The sequence below is a fragment of the Cetorhinus maximus genome, chromosome 12 (genome assembly GCF_964194155.1).
Source record: "Cetorhinus maximus chromosome 12, sCetMax3.hap1.1, whole genome shotgun sequence".
NCBI classification, from domain to species: Eukaryota; Metazoa; Chordata; class Chondrichthyes; order Lamniformes; family Cetorhinidae; genus Cetorhinus; species Cetorhinus maximus.
In genome coordinates, this window is record NC_135890.1 from 100,130,193 (window position 1) to 100,148,900 (window position 18,708).

An 18,708-nucleotide genomic window follows, 5' to 3' on the forward strand; every position below is an offset into this window, starting at 1 on the left:
AAGTCCAAAAAAAAACCTCAAGTATATCACTAAAGCTTTGATTGCAATCCTGTAACTTATAAAGTAAAAGCCTACCTTTGTTTTATTTGTCAGATCTGTAATTTTCCATCCCAACAAGCAGCTCCTACACCATGTTGGAAACAGAAATTTTCGAGAGTAATTGGTCTATAACGTTGCTATAACTATAACTATATCCACTGACAATAACATTAATTAGCTACAACAAAAAGGAGCCTCTACTTCACTGTGTTCTCCTCGTGTTTTATGCTTCCACCTTGCATGCAAACCATACGAATAGCAGCCCATTCTTTTGATATTATCAACCTACTAAGCTTGCTAGGAGTTTACTTTGATTGTCTGCCCTATAATTAGCACTTAATTTAGGTTTATGCTAATGAATAAAGTACAATGTTAGCAGGTTGGTTAAGATTTTTTCAATGGTATTAGCTTTCAATAATGAAACTTAAATCTATTGGGAAACCAATTTTAATTGTATTCTTGATTTGAAAACAAGTTTATTCAAAGCTGAAAATGACTTTCAAAATTTCAGCCTCATACTCCTGCAGAGAAAAGCATCAAGATCAAGATAGGCCATTTCCAGTTAAAATAGAATTTTACGTTTCCCCAGAAATTAAGAATACTATCCTCTTAAACTACAACTTGATCTACTCACATTTATGATTGCGTAATGAAGCCTTATCCTTTAATATTTACAGAAAATAGCAGAACTGCAACAATGTGTAAATGTGTACAATTACCAGAATATGTTAGCTGTCTCATTGGTTTTACAGTGTGTATATGAAGGTGCATGAAATAAAAATTGAGTGTAGATGGTATTTTCCTTTGAGAGAATTATCCATTTTTCATTGTGTTGCCTTGATTTTTTTTGTAAATTAACATTGAATTTTTTTCATGAATGCAAAATTTTTCTTCATTTCTTGAGGATTGAGTTACCATTTGACTTTAAAATCTGTGAAATAGCACACAAGAAGCTTAATTCCAAGAATAATTATAAATCAAGTATTTTTTATTCTAGCTTTATTCTATTAATTGCTGGAAATCTGACTTAAAAATTCTTCTTCCGAATGTTCTATCAAAGCTATCTGTTTAAATAGTTGAAAGCTTATTTAGTAGCAGGTTTACATATCATAGGTGCTAATTTTGGACAGGTTGCCTGGGGTACATATAGTGAAGGTATTGAACTGTGAGAGGCAGAGTTACAGAAGCTCTGAGGACTAAGGAAATTCCACATTACATATGTGCTCTCTTATACGGCTGGAAGTGACATAAGCCTATGTGCAGGATGCTGGACTTGAGTATATGCATATGGGGGGGAGGAGAACCTAAGAGTGAAGAGAAAATATATCTTTCAGTTTTAATGTTTTCTCCAATTATTTTACATCAATACATTTCAAGTAACATATTTCTAGTATGTGCCACTTTTAGCCTTAGAGCAAGAAGCAGGTATGTTTGAAATTGTGGCACGCCAAAGTTCAGCATGAAGTTTTAGATCTGTATGTAGTAAGCAAATCATAAGGAAATTTATACTGAAGAAATGAGCCCTTTTCTATGATGTTGCAATTTCATTTACTTATCAATTTTTGCCCAGATGCTCATATTTGGGATCCAGAGCTGGTGTTTGCAGTCTATTGAAATGACTTTTTAGGTGCAACTTCATTAATGTGCAAGTAAACTTCATAATATCTTCTGATTTTGGTCGAATGCTGCATTAAATTTAGGTCAATTTTTAACCTTAAATTAAATTTCTCCTTTTAACAGAACTGGTGAATTAACAAGTCGCTTATCATCTGATACTCAGATTATTCAGAATACTTTAACGGTAGGTATGAGAACAAACAGCAACATAAGACTGATGTACTTTCAACATGATACAAATGCATGTTATTTGGTATTTTCTTTTAGCAGAACCAGAGGTAAATACATAAATAAGAATGTAACATAATAGAATATGTAAGAGGTTCAGAGACGAGACAATAAATTCCAGACAAGAAGACACTTGATGCATTGTTGTTAGGACAATTCATTAAGCAACAGAAGTTATACTTAACAGTGAAGGCAGTCAGTTTCCAAATTCGGAATGTTCTTGCTTCCTACTGATTTTAGTGGCACAAGCAGCTCGTGTCTCCTTTTCTCTTGTCTCTCTCCATGCCATCTTCAAATCTGCGTAATGAGTCTCTTAAGTCTGGTCCTTTTTACCTGTTACACTCTGATTAACTGATGCAGATGCATTGCTTTGATTAATTATGTTATTTCATCAGGCAATGCATTTATTAATTCATTAATCATGTCATGGCTCTGAGTACATACCAAACGGCATATCATCAACATGTGATCAGTCCAATGTTAACTCTTTCCTACATAAACATTTGCTGGACTTGCTGACCCTTGTACCCATTTGATTATGGCTGCAAAGTCCATCCTGTGCATACACTGCTGCAAACTATATCCACTTTTTTCCCCATTACATTATGACCACAACCAACCAACGGTCACACAGTTCGGACATCTGTCCCCTAGTTTTCCTATTCATGTTATTGATCCTTATTGCAGTGTGATTCTGATTAACTGACTGAAGCCATGCTGTCAGTATTTCCTCGGTGGAACACACATCTAAAACTAACTTTCCATCATCTATGAGCTCATACAAAATTCACATAAAATAATTCGTAGCACACGAAGTATAACAGGTATAAAAAGGTTCACATTTCCTGTAGGCAGCACCTAGAGGCTGAAGTGTGATATAGCATTGATTCCTCATAATTAATCACCTTTTCCCCCAAGAGTAATTTCATTAAGCATTCTGCCTCGCCTAGCAGGTCTTTTAGTAACATAATTTAAACAGAACAAAGGAAAAAAATATGCACAGTCAATATCAGATGAACAAGTAAAAGAATCAGGCACAGCAGCTTTACCCAAGGATGTTGCCCTACATCATATGTGACCTCCCACCAATATGCCACCATACCAAGATTTTAAATAACTTCCTTTTAGAGTCATCCTGCTTAATTTTTACCAGCTGTTTCTGTGACATGGCGGTCTTTTCAATAATGGACTGAAGCTTTAAGGAAAGTGGGGGAATCAAGTGACCGAATTGTACTACTGCTTTTATAACCTCAGCCTGCATACAGAAGTTAATCCTTGGCTCAGGATCATAATGGATCCTTACAGGAAGTAATGTTTTGGATCCTACTTGTTTCACTTGTGTGTTCGAAACAAAAAGAAGAGTACTAGGCTGGACACAGTGGTGCCATGTATATATGTCTTATCTGTGGTTGCCAGCCCAGAGGTTCCCATCTTTGGAATGTAGGCATCGCTGGCTAGGCTAGCATTTATTGCCCATTCCTAATTGCCCTTGAGAAGGTGGTGGTGAGCTGCTGCCTTGAACTGCTGCATTCCATGTGGTGTAGGTACACCCACAATGCTGTTAGGGAGGGAGCTGCAGGATTTTGGCCCAGCAACAGTGAAGGAACAGCATCAGGATGGTGAGTGGCTTGGAGGGGAACTTCCAGGTGGTGGTGCTCCCATCTAACTGCTGCCCTTGTCGTTCTAGATGGTAGTGGTCATGGGATTTGGAAGATGCTGTCTTGGTGAATTCCTGCAGTGCATCTTGTATATGGCACACACTGCTGCTACTGTGTATCGGTGGTGGAGGGAGTGCAGGTTTGTCGATGTGGTGCCAATCAAGTAAGTTGCTTTGTCTTGGATGGTGTCAAGCTTCTTGAGAGCTGTGGGAGCTGCACTCATCTAGGCAAGTGGGGAGTATTCCATCACACTCCTGGCTTGTGCCTTGTAGATGGTGGACAGGCTTTGGGGAGTCAGGAGGTGAGTTACTCATTGCAGGATTCCTAACCTCTGACCTGCTCTTGCAGCCACAGTATTTATATGGCTAGTCCAGTTCAGTTTCTGGTCACTGGCAAGCCCCATGTTGTTGATAGTGGGGGATTTAGTGATGTTAATGCTATTGAATGTCAACGGGCGATGGTTAGATTCTGTCTTGTTGAAGATGGACATTACCTGGCACTTGTGTGGCCCGAATGTTACTTGCCACTTGTCAGCCCAAGCTTGGATCTTATCCAGATTTTGCTGCAATTGGACATAGACTTCTTCAGTATTTGAGGAGCCATGAATGATGCTGAACATTGTGCAGTAATCCACGAACATCCCCACTTCTGACCTTATGATGGAGGGAAGGTCATTGATGAAGCAGCTGAAGATGGCTAGGCCTAGGACACTACCCTGAGGAATTCTTGTAGTGATGTCCTGGAACTGAGATGATTGGCCTCCAACAACCACAACCTTTGTGCTAGGTATGACTCCAGCCAGCGGAGAGTTTCCCCCTGACTCCTATTGACTCCAGTTTTGCTAGGGCTCCTTGATGCCACACTCTGTCAAATGCTGCCTTGATGCCAAGGGCAGTCACTCTCACCTCACCTTGGGAGTTCAGCTGTTTTGTCCATGTTTGAACCAAGGCTGTATTGAGGTCAGGAGCTGAGTGATCCTTGAGGAAACCCAACTGAGCGTCAGTGAGCAGGTTATTGCTAAGCAAGTGCAGTTTGATTGCACTGTTGATGACCCCTTCCATCACTTTACTGATGATCAAGAGTAGACTGATGGGGCAGTAATTGATCGGGTTGGATTTGTCCTGCTTTTTGTGTACATTTTCCACAATGCCGGGCAGATGCCAGTATTGTAACCGTACAGGAACAGCTTGGCTAGATGTGCAGCATGTCCTGTAACACAAGTCTTCAGTACTATTGCCGGAATATTGGCATGGCCTGAACCTTTGCACTATCCAGTGTTTCCAACTGTTTCTTGATATCATGTGGAGCGAATAGAATTGGCTGAAGATTAGCATCTTTGATGCTGGGGATCATCAGAGGAGGCTGAAATGGATCACCCACTCGGCACTTCTGTTGATTGTTGGAAAAGCTTAACCTTACCTTTTGCACTAATGTGTTAGGCTCCCTTATTATTGAGGATGGGGATATTTGTGGAGCCACCTCCTCCATTTCCAGAAGGCAATTGATAAGATGCCACATCAAAGATTACGACGGAAAATAAAAGTGCAGGCTGTAGTGGGCAACACATTAGCATGGATAGAAGATTGGCTGGCTGACTGGCAGAAAGCAGAGAGTATGCATAAATGGGTCTTTTTCTGATTGGCAGGATGTGACGAGTGGAGTCCCACAGGGGCCTGTGCTGGGGCCACAACTTTTTACGATTTACATTAATGACTTGAATGAGGGGAGAGAAGACATGGTAGCTAAATTTGCAGATGACACAAAGACAGGTAGGAAAGTATGTTGTTAAGAAAACATGAGGTTGCAGATGGATATAGGTAGGTTGAGTGAGTGGGCAAAGACCTAGCAAATGAAGTTTAATGTGGGAAAATGTGAAGTTGTTCACTTTGGCAGGAAGAACAAAAAAAGCAGAGTATTACTTAAATGGACAGCGGCTGCATAATCCTGAGGTGCAGGGGGATCCGGGTGTCAAATGAGTCACAAAAAGTTAATATACAGGTACAGCAAGTAATTAAGAAGGCTAATGGAATGCTATCCTTTATTATGAGAGGGATTGAACATAAAAGTAAGAATTTCATACTTCAGTTATACAGGGCATTGTTGAGACTGCACCTCAAACACTGTGCAGTTTTGGTTTCCTTATTTAAGGAAGAATGTAAATGCATTGGAGGCGGTTCAAAGGAGGTTTACTAGATTGATACCTGGAATGAGTGGGTTGTCTTATGAGGAACGGTTAGACAGACTGGGCTTGTTTCCACTGGAGTTTAGAAGAATAAGGGGTGATTTGATTGAAGTATACGAGATCCTGAACAGCCTTGACAAAGCAGATGTTGAAAGGATGTTTCCTCTTGTTGGTGAATCCAGAACTAGGGGGCACTGTGTTAAAATTAGGGGTTGCCCTTTTTGGACAGAGGTGAGAAATTTTTTCCTCCTGAGGGTTGTGCAACTTTGGAACTCTCTGCCTCAGAAGGTGGCAGTTGCGGGATCATTGAATATTTTCAAGGCAGAGGTAGATAGATTCTTGTTAGGCAAGGGAACCAAAGGTTATTGTGGTTAGATGGGAATGTGGAAATCGAAACACAAGATTTTATTGAATGGCGGAGCAGGCTCGAGGTCTCAAATGGTCTACTCCTGTTCCTATTTCTTATGTTCTTATGAGTTGTTTAATTGTCCACCACCATTCATGACTGGATGTGGCAGAACTGCAGAGCCTAGATCCATTGGTTGTAGAATCGCTTAGCTTTGTCTATTGCTTGCTGCTTATGCTGTTTGGCATGCAAATAATCCTGTGCTATAGATTTACCAGGTTGGCACCTCATTTTTAGGTATGCCTGTTGCTGCTCCTGGCATGCCCTCCTACACTCTTCATTGAACCAGGTTTGATCCCCTGGCTTGGTGGTAATGGTAGAGTGGGGGATATGCTGGGCCATGAGGCCACAGATTGTTGTTGAGTACAATTCTGCTGCTGCTGATGGCCCACAGCACCTCATGGATGCCCGTCTTGAATTGCTGGATCTATTCAAAATCTATCCCATTTAACATGGTGGTAGTGCCACACAACACTGTGGAGGGTATCCTCAATGTGAAGGCGGGACTTAGCCTCCACAAGGATTGTGTGGTCGTCACTCCTACCAATACTGTCATGGATAGATGCATCTGCGGTAAGCAGATCGGTGAGGATGAGGTTAAGTATGTTTCTCCCTCTTGTTGGTTCCCTCACCACTTGCCGCAGACCCAGTTTAGCAGCTATGTCCATTAGGACTCGGCCAGCTCGGTCTGTAGTGGTGCTACCGAGCCACTCTTTACATTCTGCGCCTTTGCCACCCTCACTGCTTCCTCCAAGTAATACTCAACATTGATTAATACTGATTTATTAGCTGGGGGGTGGGGGGCTTTGTGGGGGAGGGGGGTAGTACTTGGGAATCAGCAGAACTGCAGGGCCTAGATCCATTGGTTGTAGAATCGCTTAGCTCTGTCTATTGCTTGCTGCTTATGCTGTTTGGCATGCAAATAATCCTGTGCTATAGATTTACCAGGTTGGCACCTCATTTTTAGGTATGCCTGTTTTTAGGAATTTGCCCATGTTTGGCTTGATGCCATGAGATTTCATGGGGTCCGGAGTCGATGTTGAGGACTCCCAGGGCAACTCCTTCCCGACTGTACAGCAGTGTGCCGCCACCTTTGCTGGGTCTGTCTTATGAGTGGAACAGGACCTACCCAGGGATGGTGATGGTTGTGTCTGGGACCTTATCTGTAAGGTATGATTCTGAGAGTATGACCATGTCAGGCTTTTGCTTGAGTGGACTGTGAGACCGCTCTCCCAATCTTGGCACAAGCCTCCAGGTTTTAATAAGGAGGACTTCGCAGGGTTGACAGGGCTGGACTTGCCGTTGTCGTTTCCGGTGCCTAGATCGATGCCGGGTGGTCTATCTGGTTCCATTCCTTATTGACTTCCTAGCAGTTTGATACAGCTGAGTGGCTTGCTATGCTGTTTCAGAGGAGCAGTTAAGAGTCAACAAAAAGTTGCATGTAGGCCAGACCAGGTAAGGATGGCAGATTTCCTTCCCTTAAGGGCATTAATGAACCAGATGGGTTTTTACCATCTGTTTCTGTCCAAATCCACATTTCCTTCATAATGGCTTTTTTACTGTTACCCTGCATCTTGACTCATTCTTCCTTCCTTATTGACACAAAGGTAGTTTCACCATCATTTTGAAGTTCACAATGATCACATCAACAGCTATATTACACTGGATGCCTCCCCCATAGTTTGTATCATCGAGCAAACTCGTATGGGAGCTTGTTGCTGGTGGGGCTACTGCCGTAGGCTGAGTTTCAATTCTCCCTTGGCAAATTCATATCGTGGATTTGATAGCACGAGCCAGGCATACGCTTGTCAGAAGCAGAAGGACAGGTCTTATCCTTTACCAGTTAAAAAAAAAGTGTAGTATTTATTCTTTCACAATTTTAACTGATTGATACGATACTGTTTCCTTACTTTATCCTTCCCCTTCTCTCAGTACTGTATCAGACATATGGCTAGATTAAGTTAATCAATAAGTGGAAATGGCCCAATCCACCTGGGTTCAAACACGCTGGCCTTTTTTCCATAATTTAAACCCATAACTCCAGCACCTACTTGGTACTGAAATGGCTCTACTTTTCTGTCACAGTACTTTTTAATCTGTTTTTTGGATCTTCCCACATTCTGAGCCACACATCAATTGACCTTTTCCACATGCTCTAACCATTTAAAACTACAGGGTTCCATGGTCATGAGGACCATACTCATGAGGGTGAGATGTCCTGGAACTCTTATCAACCTTCCAGTCATTGCTTGGTAGGGTGAAATTCCTCTCTTTCTATCGGGGTGTTGGGGCGACACTGGACAGGTATAGCCATAAAGCACACAGGCAGCATGAGTAGGTTGACCTGTACATAATTGTTGAAGCATTCAACATCCTATTTCCTTTCTCCACTATCTCTTTGGATTGTGGGTGATGTGAGATGTGTAATTTATGGTGAATGCCCAACAATTCTTGTAATTGGAAAAAAAAATGTCCCTGTAAAATGGAACCCTTGATTATGTTCTACCTGTTGTGGTAACCCCCAGCTACAGATCACTTCACTCAATAGAATTCTAGCAGCAGTGCGTGCAGCATTCGATCTACAAGGGAAGGCTTCAATCCACTTGATAAATTAATCAATAACAGTCAAGGGGTGTGTGTAATTGCTCTGCGTTGGTGGCAGAGGGTCTGTAAAGTCAATCTGAAGGGGTCCTCGGGATGGCGAACCACGCAAAAGGGCACGATTAATATTGGCAAGTGGGTTTTGCTGCAGGTACGGCAGACAACAGGACACATAGAGGTTAACATCACTTTCTATTGTGAGCCACCAGGCTGCAGCCAGGATCTTATCTCAGGTGGACTCTACCAAAGAAGAGTTATGTTGGACATAAGAAGCACTCCCAGTGTCTTTTGAGCTCAAGGGGGTTGCCCCAATCCTAAATAGTCCCTAACTTGTGCATGCAGGCGTGTAGCTCAGTATGGGCTAATAGGGCAGAACATGTGTCTGTCTCCACTATCTCACCGTGGCAGTTAGGTGTTTGTTGTTACAACCGTTACCAGAGGACCTGGGTGCCCCTAGGATCCAACAGCTTTCTTGGGATCTGGCCAATTACCATGCGGGCTGCATCAGGCAGCCTCCTCTGCTGGATAATTCCAATCTGTATCACTACCCACTTTGTCTGTCATTGTCATCGTAGAGACAAAGGCCTGTGGTTTCCCTAATTGTTCCTCAAGCTCCCCGCTCTTAAGTTGACATTGGGAGTGATGAGCTTCTCTGTGTCGCTGTCCGACAGCTTTCCTTAGGGTGGCCAAAGCATCTGTTAATTCCTGTATAAGCTTTACATTTTCTTTTAGTACAGGTTTTCTGTTCCTCCTCCTTGTTGCTGACATTCAACTATCGATGAATTGACCCGTAAACAAGTAAAACTTTGTTTCTGTAATACTACTGCATTCTGTTGTTTTACTGTTTCTAAATTCTGAACTTGTTTATTCAGTTGTTTAATTCCTTGATCTTTCTGCATTCATAGCTCCTGTAATTGCTGTTCCAACATCTTATTTTTCTCATGCCCAATCATCAGCTTTATTAGCGCAGTGATATGTGTCATAAGCAAGTAGATCTCTTGCTTTTTCTTCTTTTGACTTCTTATCATGCACAATCCCTTGAGCAATTACAGCTGCCTCCTGGGGGGGGCACTCATTCTCTCTTTTTGGTAAACATTTTGTCATCAAAATTTGAACCTTGCTGTCCGGTATGTTATCTAACTTCTCTTTACATGTTGATAGAACGTTATTCTTATCTTTCTCTGACATTTTTTCATTTGCCTTTTTCCAACTGGCGGGTTCTACTGATCCCACAACAAGGGCTTTCCTTTCCTGCCATGAATGATGGCCAGCCAGATGCTACCAAGATCCCCAAACAACACCACCAAATATTCCCTGTCCTAGTCCAGTCCTGCTGTGGGATGCCAATTGTACAGGCCCAGAGACCAGACAAGTTCTGGACAAGAAGACATTTGGTACAGTGGTGTTAGGACAATTTATTAAGTAACAAAAGTTACACTTAACAAATGATGGCAATCAATATCCTAGTTCATATGGTTCTTGCTTTAATCTGACTCTAGTGGCACAAATGGCTTGTGACTTCTTTTCTCTTGTCTCTCCCTCTGCCACCTTCAAATCCGTGTAACGAACCTCTCAAGTCTGTTCTTTTTATCCTCTGTAGCCAGGGGCTCTTCCTGTGTTCCAATGCACCTGTTACATTCTGATCACTCAATGCATACGTAGTGCTGCTTCAATTAATCTTGTTATTTCATCTGTCAGTGCATTCATTAATTTGTTAACCATGGACCTCCCTGAGTACATACCAAACAGCCCATTGTTAACTCTTTCCTGCATAAACATTCGTTGGACTTGCTGACCCCTGTATCCATTTGATTATAGTTCCAAAGCCCATTAGCCCATACATTTCCTACAAAGTACATTGACCACAAGCAGTCATGTAGTTTGGACATCTGTCCTTTATTTCCCTTTTCCTATTCATGTTTTCAGTCTTTATTACAATGTGGTTCAGATTGACTCAAGCCACACAGTCAGTATTTCCTTAGTCGAGCACACATCTAAACTTGACTCCCCATCTAACATGGGCTCATACAAAATGCGCATAGAATTCATAGCACACAAAGTATAAAAGATGCAAAAAATATTTTAAAATGCACATTTTCTACAAATATATACACTTATTAGTGTTCATTTATGTGTGTAGGTGGTGTGTATATATAAATGTCAGAGTGACAATGTTCTGGATGCTCCATTTAGCTGATGTGTAATCATTGGAAGGTAAATACATGCCAAGTTCCACTTTGCTTAATGCCATCACTGTTTCTATAATGATGAGGCTTCTGTACTGCACAAAATGTGTTAGAACTGAATCAAGATATAAATAAACTGATGGTTTATATAAGTTGCAAGATGATGGCATTTTTTTTTTCAACTGGGAAGGTCATCCTTTTGCTTTGTTTTTATTGCAGGTAAACCTGTCCATGTTGCTGCGAAACACATTGCAGATCATTGGCTCTTTAGTTCTTATGTTTGTTGTAAGCCCAGCATTGACTGGAGTGCTACTCGCCTCAGTCCCAGTTGTAGCAATAGGAGGGGTCCTATATGGTGAGTTGAATTTCAGCCTCATTATTCAAGTTGTTTACTGGAGGGAGGATATTGTCATTATTGGGTTACATTCACATCCAGAAGCAACTAGTATTCAGCTGTGATGTATTGCTCGTTTCTCACTTGCCACCATGACTTTTTTTGTTAGCTTTTTTTTCTTTTTCTATTTTTAAGTATTTTATCCCTAATATTAAATACATTTCCCCCTGCTATGTTCAGCTTTAATATTGCTGCTTTGTTTGCATTACATTGCTACATAGACCTTGATGCAGGTTAATGCTGCTGTTCCCACTACATTAATATTGGATAATGCAAAACATGCAGTATTTACAGAACAGGTCCATGCCAGTGTTTATGCTCCATATCGGAGCCCCCTTCCACTCATCGGCATCTAACCCCATCAACGTATCCTTCTATTCTTTTCTCCCTTGTGTGCTTATCTAGCTTCCCCTTGAATGCATCTATGCTAATTGCCTGCACTGCTATTTGAGTTCAACATTCTAACGACTCTCTGGGGAATCGAGTTCCTTCTGAATCTTTATTGGAATTATAGTGGCTACCTTATATTTATGGATTGTGACTTTCTGGTCTCCCTGAACCCTTAGTGGAAATAACTTCTCTACGTCTCTCCTGTCAAACCCTTTTATAATCTTAAAGACTCCTATTAGGTCACCTCCTCTGTCATCATCATCTGGAGAAGAGTCCCAGCCTGATCAGCCTTCCCTAATGGTTATAACAGCTCAATTCTGGTTTCATACTAGTAATTTCTTTTGCACCTTCTCCAGTGCCACTGTATCATTTTTGTAATTTGAACACCAGAACTGTTGATAGTACTAGTCTAACCAAGGTTCTATACAAGTTTAATGTAACATTTCTGCTTTTCAATTCTGTTTCTCTGGAAATGAATCCCAGTATTCAAGCCCCTTGGGACTTGATAACATTGCTGTTATACAGTAGACACAAATCGGCATTTTAAAAAAGTAATGTTTCTGCTAACATGTTAAACCTTTAATTGCTGGAAGATGCTAAGGAGAAGAATTAGATCTTTAGGATGTTAATGGAATTGTGGAACGGAATCCTGTGTTGGAATGGGGAGAATTGGGATGTATGGATCAGTGATTTAGAAACGTGTGCGGCAGCCTGTGTACACAACAGTTCTTACAGGGGTTTTACACAAGGATTGTTAATCTTTGATTTAATAGTATGCAGAGGGCCCAAACAGCTGTGTGACAATGTATATTCATTATTTTCTGTATGATTCCTCTACCAGAACAAGGTAGTCTTCATTATCAGGAAGTGATCCATACAGGAGATGGCCCAAAACAATTTAAACCCTTGATGCAATTCAAGGAAGTTAACATGGAAACCATAGGCCAGAAGAGTTAATTTTCATAGATATTCAAAATTTATTCTTCTCATTGTTAGAAATAACTAAACTCCAAAATATATCTGAAATTAATAGCTTCCATTATAGGCACAGAATAACATTTTAAATTTAATTATTAGCATGCAGGACATTCGAAGCTTTTGTAGACATTAATGCCACAGGGCAGTGAACCCTTGCATAAGCTGCAAGTCTTGGCTCAAAGACTTACTCTGGATTTTTTGTTAAAGTGAAGGAAGAGACAAATTGAGGACAAAAAAATATGGTTTATTGTATCATGAAATACAAGGTACAATATACTTAAGATTTAAGCAATTGTTGCAGAGAAAACAAGAAAGCATTATTACCCTATCTTCTGGGAGGTGTGCAGACCTAGGTTCTTCTTTCTCCTCAGGGCACACTACATGACCTGTTGTTCCTACTTTTATATTCTCATTCATGTCATGCCTCCTGTGTAAAGATTGGTTTCCCTCACTTTTTTGCCAATCACATGCATCCTATTTCTATTGTTATGACCAGGTGAGAAGGGGTGGACTGGCTCCCCTCTCTTCAGTCCCCTCGGTTGATCACAGCAAAAGTTTAAGTTTCCTTTTCACGAGGATATGCCTTTTCTAAATCAGAATGTATTTAACTATTTAAGCTGTGAATAATAAGGAGCCAAAAAAACAAGGTTTTCTTGCGTTTGTTATGATCCTTGGCCAGACCCCCAAGTTGTCTTTGAGCTTGTATAGTAAAGTTTATTTTTGTTTGTTCAAAACCTATAGAATTTTGCTGCTTTATTCCCTTAGCAAGTGTTGTGAATCTCAAACTTTGTCTACTTTAAACAAAAAGTTACTGGTCCCAAACAGGATCAAACCAAAACCTTGGGGGGATCTGGTCTAGGATCATAACATAACTTGAGGGTTATTGTGGGATATCAAATCCATAAATGCAAGTGCTGGCACTTGCTGTGGCTGAGGCTGATAAAATTTCCATGGTGACTTTTACTATACTGATTTTAAAAGATTTTTTGGGGGGGGGAACCTGATTTTTCTCCATATTCCTGACCTCATGCAGTTTTCCTCTGGCCTTTTTCTGGGTTGGGAATGCCTAGTGTGCAAAGTGCGTACCAGCCCCCGTTGAGGTCAGGTTCCCCATTTTAAATCTGTTTTCCTCCTGCATGCCATTTTCACCTGGTGGTGTGAGATTTTGGAAACCCAGTAAAAGCATGCCAGGCATGAGAGTTCATGGAAAAAATGGAAAGCCTGCTGAAGTGTCTGGAACACTGAAAGATAAGTATAAAGTGTTTCCGCACCTTAAAATGTCACTATTAGGTGCTATATTGTAATGTAGATGTTTTTACTGCAGTGATTCATCATAGGGATCTGACCTTTAAAGGTAAACTGACCCTTAAATTGTGCCTTATATATTTGTTCACATGCATTACAGTGCTTCAAGTGGAGAAAGCACTGTAATGTAGTGACAGTTTGTGCTATTCTCATTTCTACTCTGATTTAAATGGCTCTGGCAGATGTAAAAAAAGAGACCTGGGGGAGAATTTTCTCTCCGTTGGGGGTGGGTGGGTGGGGGCGGGGGGGGGTGGGTGCGGAGCCGATCTGCACCCCTGATTGGCTGGATGCCGCCATTTTATGTGAGCGGGCCATTTAAGGCCCGCTCAGTGTGACGCACACCTGGAAGCGCTCCCTGTGCGGATGGGGGGAGCAAGCAGAATCAGGGAGTGCGCTTTTTCGCGCATGTGTGCAAAAGAGCGTGGAAATCTTCGTGAGGCACAGAACTGCCTCAGGGAGATTAGTTTCACGTATAAAACATTGAATAAAGGGAGAAAAAATTTTAAGGACATGTCCCCTCATGTGGAACTGTCACATTAGCTGGGACATGTCCATTAATGTTAATAAAAATTTTTCCAATGCTTTAAAAATGTTCATGAAACCTCATCCTGCCCGTGGATGAGGCTCCATTAAAAATGCGAAGGCCGCCTGGGCTCGTCGCCTTGCCCGCCAACCTTAAGGTTGGACGGGCAGCTCAGATCAATGATTTAATTAATTGTTAAATGGCCTTAACTTGGCTGCGTGCCTGCTGAACTGAAAATCTGAATGATGCGCGGTAACGTCCCGACGTCACCCTGCATCATTTTACACCTCAGCGAGCGGGCCCTGACCCCGCTCGCCGAGCCCAAGATTCTACCCCTGGTTTTGACTTTAAAAAAAAGCCTAGCCAACTTACTTTGATTGACAGGCACTCTCCTTTCAAATTGAAATAAGAGCCTTTGGCTCTTTCCTTCCCAGAGAGCAATACGTTGTTTGGACAGCTGTTGTCATTTTGAATGTTTGGCTGATTTTCAAGTGCTATTGGCTTTCAGCACAACAGGTATTCCATTATTGAGAATCAATGACAGTTTCAAGAAGTTGTAATAACAGACTTGATGTGTGCCTTTGATGTGTCTCTGGTTTGTTGACACAAGCTAATAGGATTACAAGTATTAAAAGGGGTGAGGATTAGTGGGCCTTTAAATACTGTTGGGGGCTGGGATATTGTGTTTGAGAACCAAGGCAGGTCTTCTATCCAGCCTACCTCCGCTCACACATTGCTCATGCGCTTCAACACAGCTCACAAACTGCACTGTGATCCCGACCCTGGTGTGAAAAGACAAAAATGGCATGTGAAGTCACACAGGGTTTGGGTGTGCAGTTTGCGAGCTGCGAAAATGCACAGGTCATGTTTCCTGACCCCAGAGGAAGATTCAGCCCTATAATTGTGCAGTACTCCAAAGGTGGTCTAGCTAATCTTCTATGCATGTTTAACGTGCCTTCCCTGCCTCTCAACTTTATCCCTCTAGAAATGCGCCCCAGTGCTAGATTTGCTTTTTTTTTTAATGGCCTCATTAGCTGGCCTCACTACTTGTACTGTTTTGTGTATCTGAACCCTTAGATTCTTTAGCTCCTCTACCTCATTTGGACTTTCATTATCCAAGCAGCATGTGACCTCCTTATTTCTCCCAATTGTACCACCACATATTTATCTAAATTGAATTTTTTTTTTGCTCATTAACTTGGAGAGTGTGCTTTCAATCAGTGTCTTCCTTTATTTTGTTGCATTGTTCCTTTTGTATTAATTAACAACCCAATTTGGTGTTGTCCAAAGTATAGAAATTGTACTTTCAAGTCCTGACTCCAGATTGTTAGTGTAAATTATAAACAATGGCCCCAGCACAGGCCCCTGTGGAACACCGCCTCCAACCTTTTGCCAGTCTGAGAATGCCTGCTGATGTTAATTCAGCTTTCACTGTTTTATTGGAAGTATTCCAAAATAGATAGAAATAAGGATCGTATCTCTGAAATTTTTAAATGAAAAATGATAGTGGTATTTTGTCTTCCAAAGAGACAGAAGTAGTAGTGTTAGGAATAAATTAAGATTTTCTGTGCCTTATTTTGTTCAAAATCCAATTATGTGATGCCAGCAGAGTTCAGCTATCTCTGAGTGAACCCCCAAAACATCAGTTATATCTGATCAGCCTAACAGACCATCTTGTGTTGCAGCTGAGCAGGAAATCAGTGATCTAAAAGTTGTCTTGTCAGCGGCCAGGCTGCACTTTTACAAGTCGAGGCCGATATTTCATTTGCCCAGAGATTGTCTTGACACTCTTTCCTTCCAACCAGAGAATTATATAGGCTACTAGGCAATGTTGTTCAAAGGCACTTCTACAGAAATTCAGCCAAAGTTTGATGTATGGACTTGTTTCTGCCATTTATCCTTTGGCGACTCCATTTCCAGCTCAGGATTTGATAATTAAATTTACTGATAGCACATAATTGTTGCGTGCTTTTAGTCAAAAAGCATTTACTGATGGTGAATTCTTTTAAAAAAATATATAACCAAGCAAGAGAATCTATAAAATGCTGTACTGTTATGTTTCAGTATTTTTCAAACGTTGTAATTTAACAATCGGTTGAAAATTATACGTCAGCTACTCAGTGAATAGTCAATTTTTGAGAGGGTGATAACATAGGTTGGTTTATGTCGATTATCCAGGGGAGTTTGTGAAGAGATTACAAAAAAAGTTCCAGGATGAACTGGCAGCTGTTGGTGCAACGGCAGAAGAGATCATCTCTAACATTCGTACTGTGAGGACTTTCTGTGGTGAAAAGAAATCTGAAGAACTGTATGACAAAGGAATAGATAAAAGCTATCTGATTGGAAAGAAGTTGGCCCTGGCAGAAGGTACTGTTCAATGTTTTTTTCCTGAATTTTAAATGATTAATTTGCAAAAAATGCATTTATCGAACCCACAGTTATCTATGAAGATCCCTTATATATTGAACTTCCTTTTTTTTGTATCCACTTGATTCACTTGGCTCAGTGGGAGAAAGTGTTGCTGTTGAGAGCATTAATAGATATTTCAGGGTATTATGCCTAATTTTCTTTGGCTTGGCTTTTGTGGCTGGAGAAATGAATAGATTTTTGACAGTATTCTACAAAAAAAAATCATTAAATGATCAAATGCTTAAATGTCAAACATTTTGAAGGCTGCAGTTACAATTCCATTTCAGGAATGTTGCGTATTAAGAAATTTGGTGTGGTTCTGTACCTTTTCTGAATTTTTACTTGGTTATTATTAGAATATTGCATACTTTTTATTGCTTGAAAGCTGGAAAGGTCTTTCAATATTCCAACAGGCATAAAAAATACAAGCTTGTTGACACCTAATCATTACTATTTACTTACGTTGTTTTCTAATTCCTACTCATTCCAACGTGAAACTCCACAGTGCCTGCGCTACTTCCCAGTTTAAAAAAGTGGCATTACAATTTTGAAACATTTTAAATAAATATTTTTTGAAACAAAATCAACTTTACCTTTCAAACTAATTTCCCATAGTTCTATTGTAATTACTGCAGTGGCAGTCAAAAATATGCCACACTTAAGGACTTCATTTTGTGAGAGTATGACAACATCTTTCTTTGGCATATTGACAAAATATGTGTGCAATTGCAGACCACACTGTTTTGTTTGATTTCAGGGTTGTGGTGAGTAGAACCAGCTGACATACCCAAGCCCATTTTTGCTGACCACTGTCGGGTTGTTTGAATGCTTTTTTTGGGTCTTCCATAGAACTGCAATGTAGGTTGTAGCTGTTTTGTTACCAGAAGTATTTAATAACATTGCTGTCCTGTCATATTAGTGATTGACTACATTACAAAATTAATTCTCTCTTAAAATTCTCATCTTGCCCCCTCCCTATCTCTGAAACCTCCTCCAGCCCGACAACCCTCCCAAGATATCTGCATTCCTCCAATTCTGGCCTCAAGTGTAACCCTGATTTTCATTACTCATCATTGGTGATACAGGTATTGGTGAGTTTTAGGCAGCAAAATTAATTTAACAAAATTAACGGAATATTCAATTTTACACACCAGGACTTCTGAAAAATGCAAGGTGCAACTTTCAAATGCATCTTTTTTAAGGTTAAGTTGTAGTTTTTCCTGATTATATATGTCCAATATATCCTTTTTCATTTGACCACTGGCTGCATTGCAGACCATTTTATCTTGTATTGATTGACATTATCCTTTTTAAAAGCAACGCAGCTTGCTTCAAGCTATGTTGAGGTGCTTATGCCAGCCTTGATTTGCTTACACATAGGCTGTTTAGAAATTTTAGGACTGTTCCCTCCATGGCCTCGTTGTCAACTCCTGATTCATCCCAACACGCCCTCCCTTCCCATAGCACCTCATCTTTCATGCAAGTGCAGAAGGTGTAACACTGCCCTTTAACCACCTCTTTCTTTACTGTTCAAGGCCTCAAGCACTCCTTTTAGGTGAAACAGTGATTTACGTGCAATTCTTTCAATTTAATATACTGTATTTACTGTAATGCGGTTTGCTCTGCACTGGGGAGACCCAACGCAAATTGGCTGACCATTACGGAATACCTCCATTCCTACTGCAAGCATGACACCAAACGTTTAGTCACCTGTCATTTTAATTCCCCAGCTTGCTCTCATGCTGACCTCTTTGTCCTCTGCCTACTGTAGTGTTCCACTGAAGCTCAATGT

General features: G+C 40.8%; 1 protein-coding gene across 1 annotated transcript in view; it reads left to right on the top strand.

Moving 5' to 3' along the window:
* The window catches only part of LOC144687760 (uncharacterized), a 186,448-nt gene that overhangs the window by 44,419 nt on the left and 123,321 nt on the right, over positions 1 to 18,708 (top strand). The window contains exons 8-10 of the mRNA XM_078554244.1: positions 1,780 to 1,840; positions 11,137 to 11,272; positions 16,686 to 16,874. Of these exons, the coding sequence (XP_078410370.1) occupies positions 1,780 to 1,840; positions 11,137 to 11,272; positions 16,686 to 16,874 (386 nt within the window). The remainder of the gene's footprint in view (positions 1 to 1,779; positions 1,841 to 11,136; positions 11,273 to 16,685; positions 16,875 to 18,708) is intronic.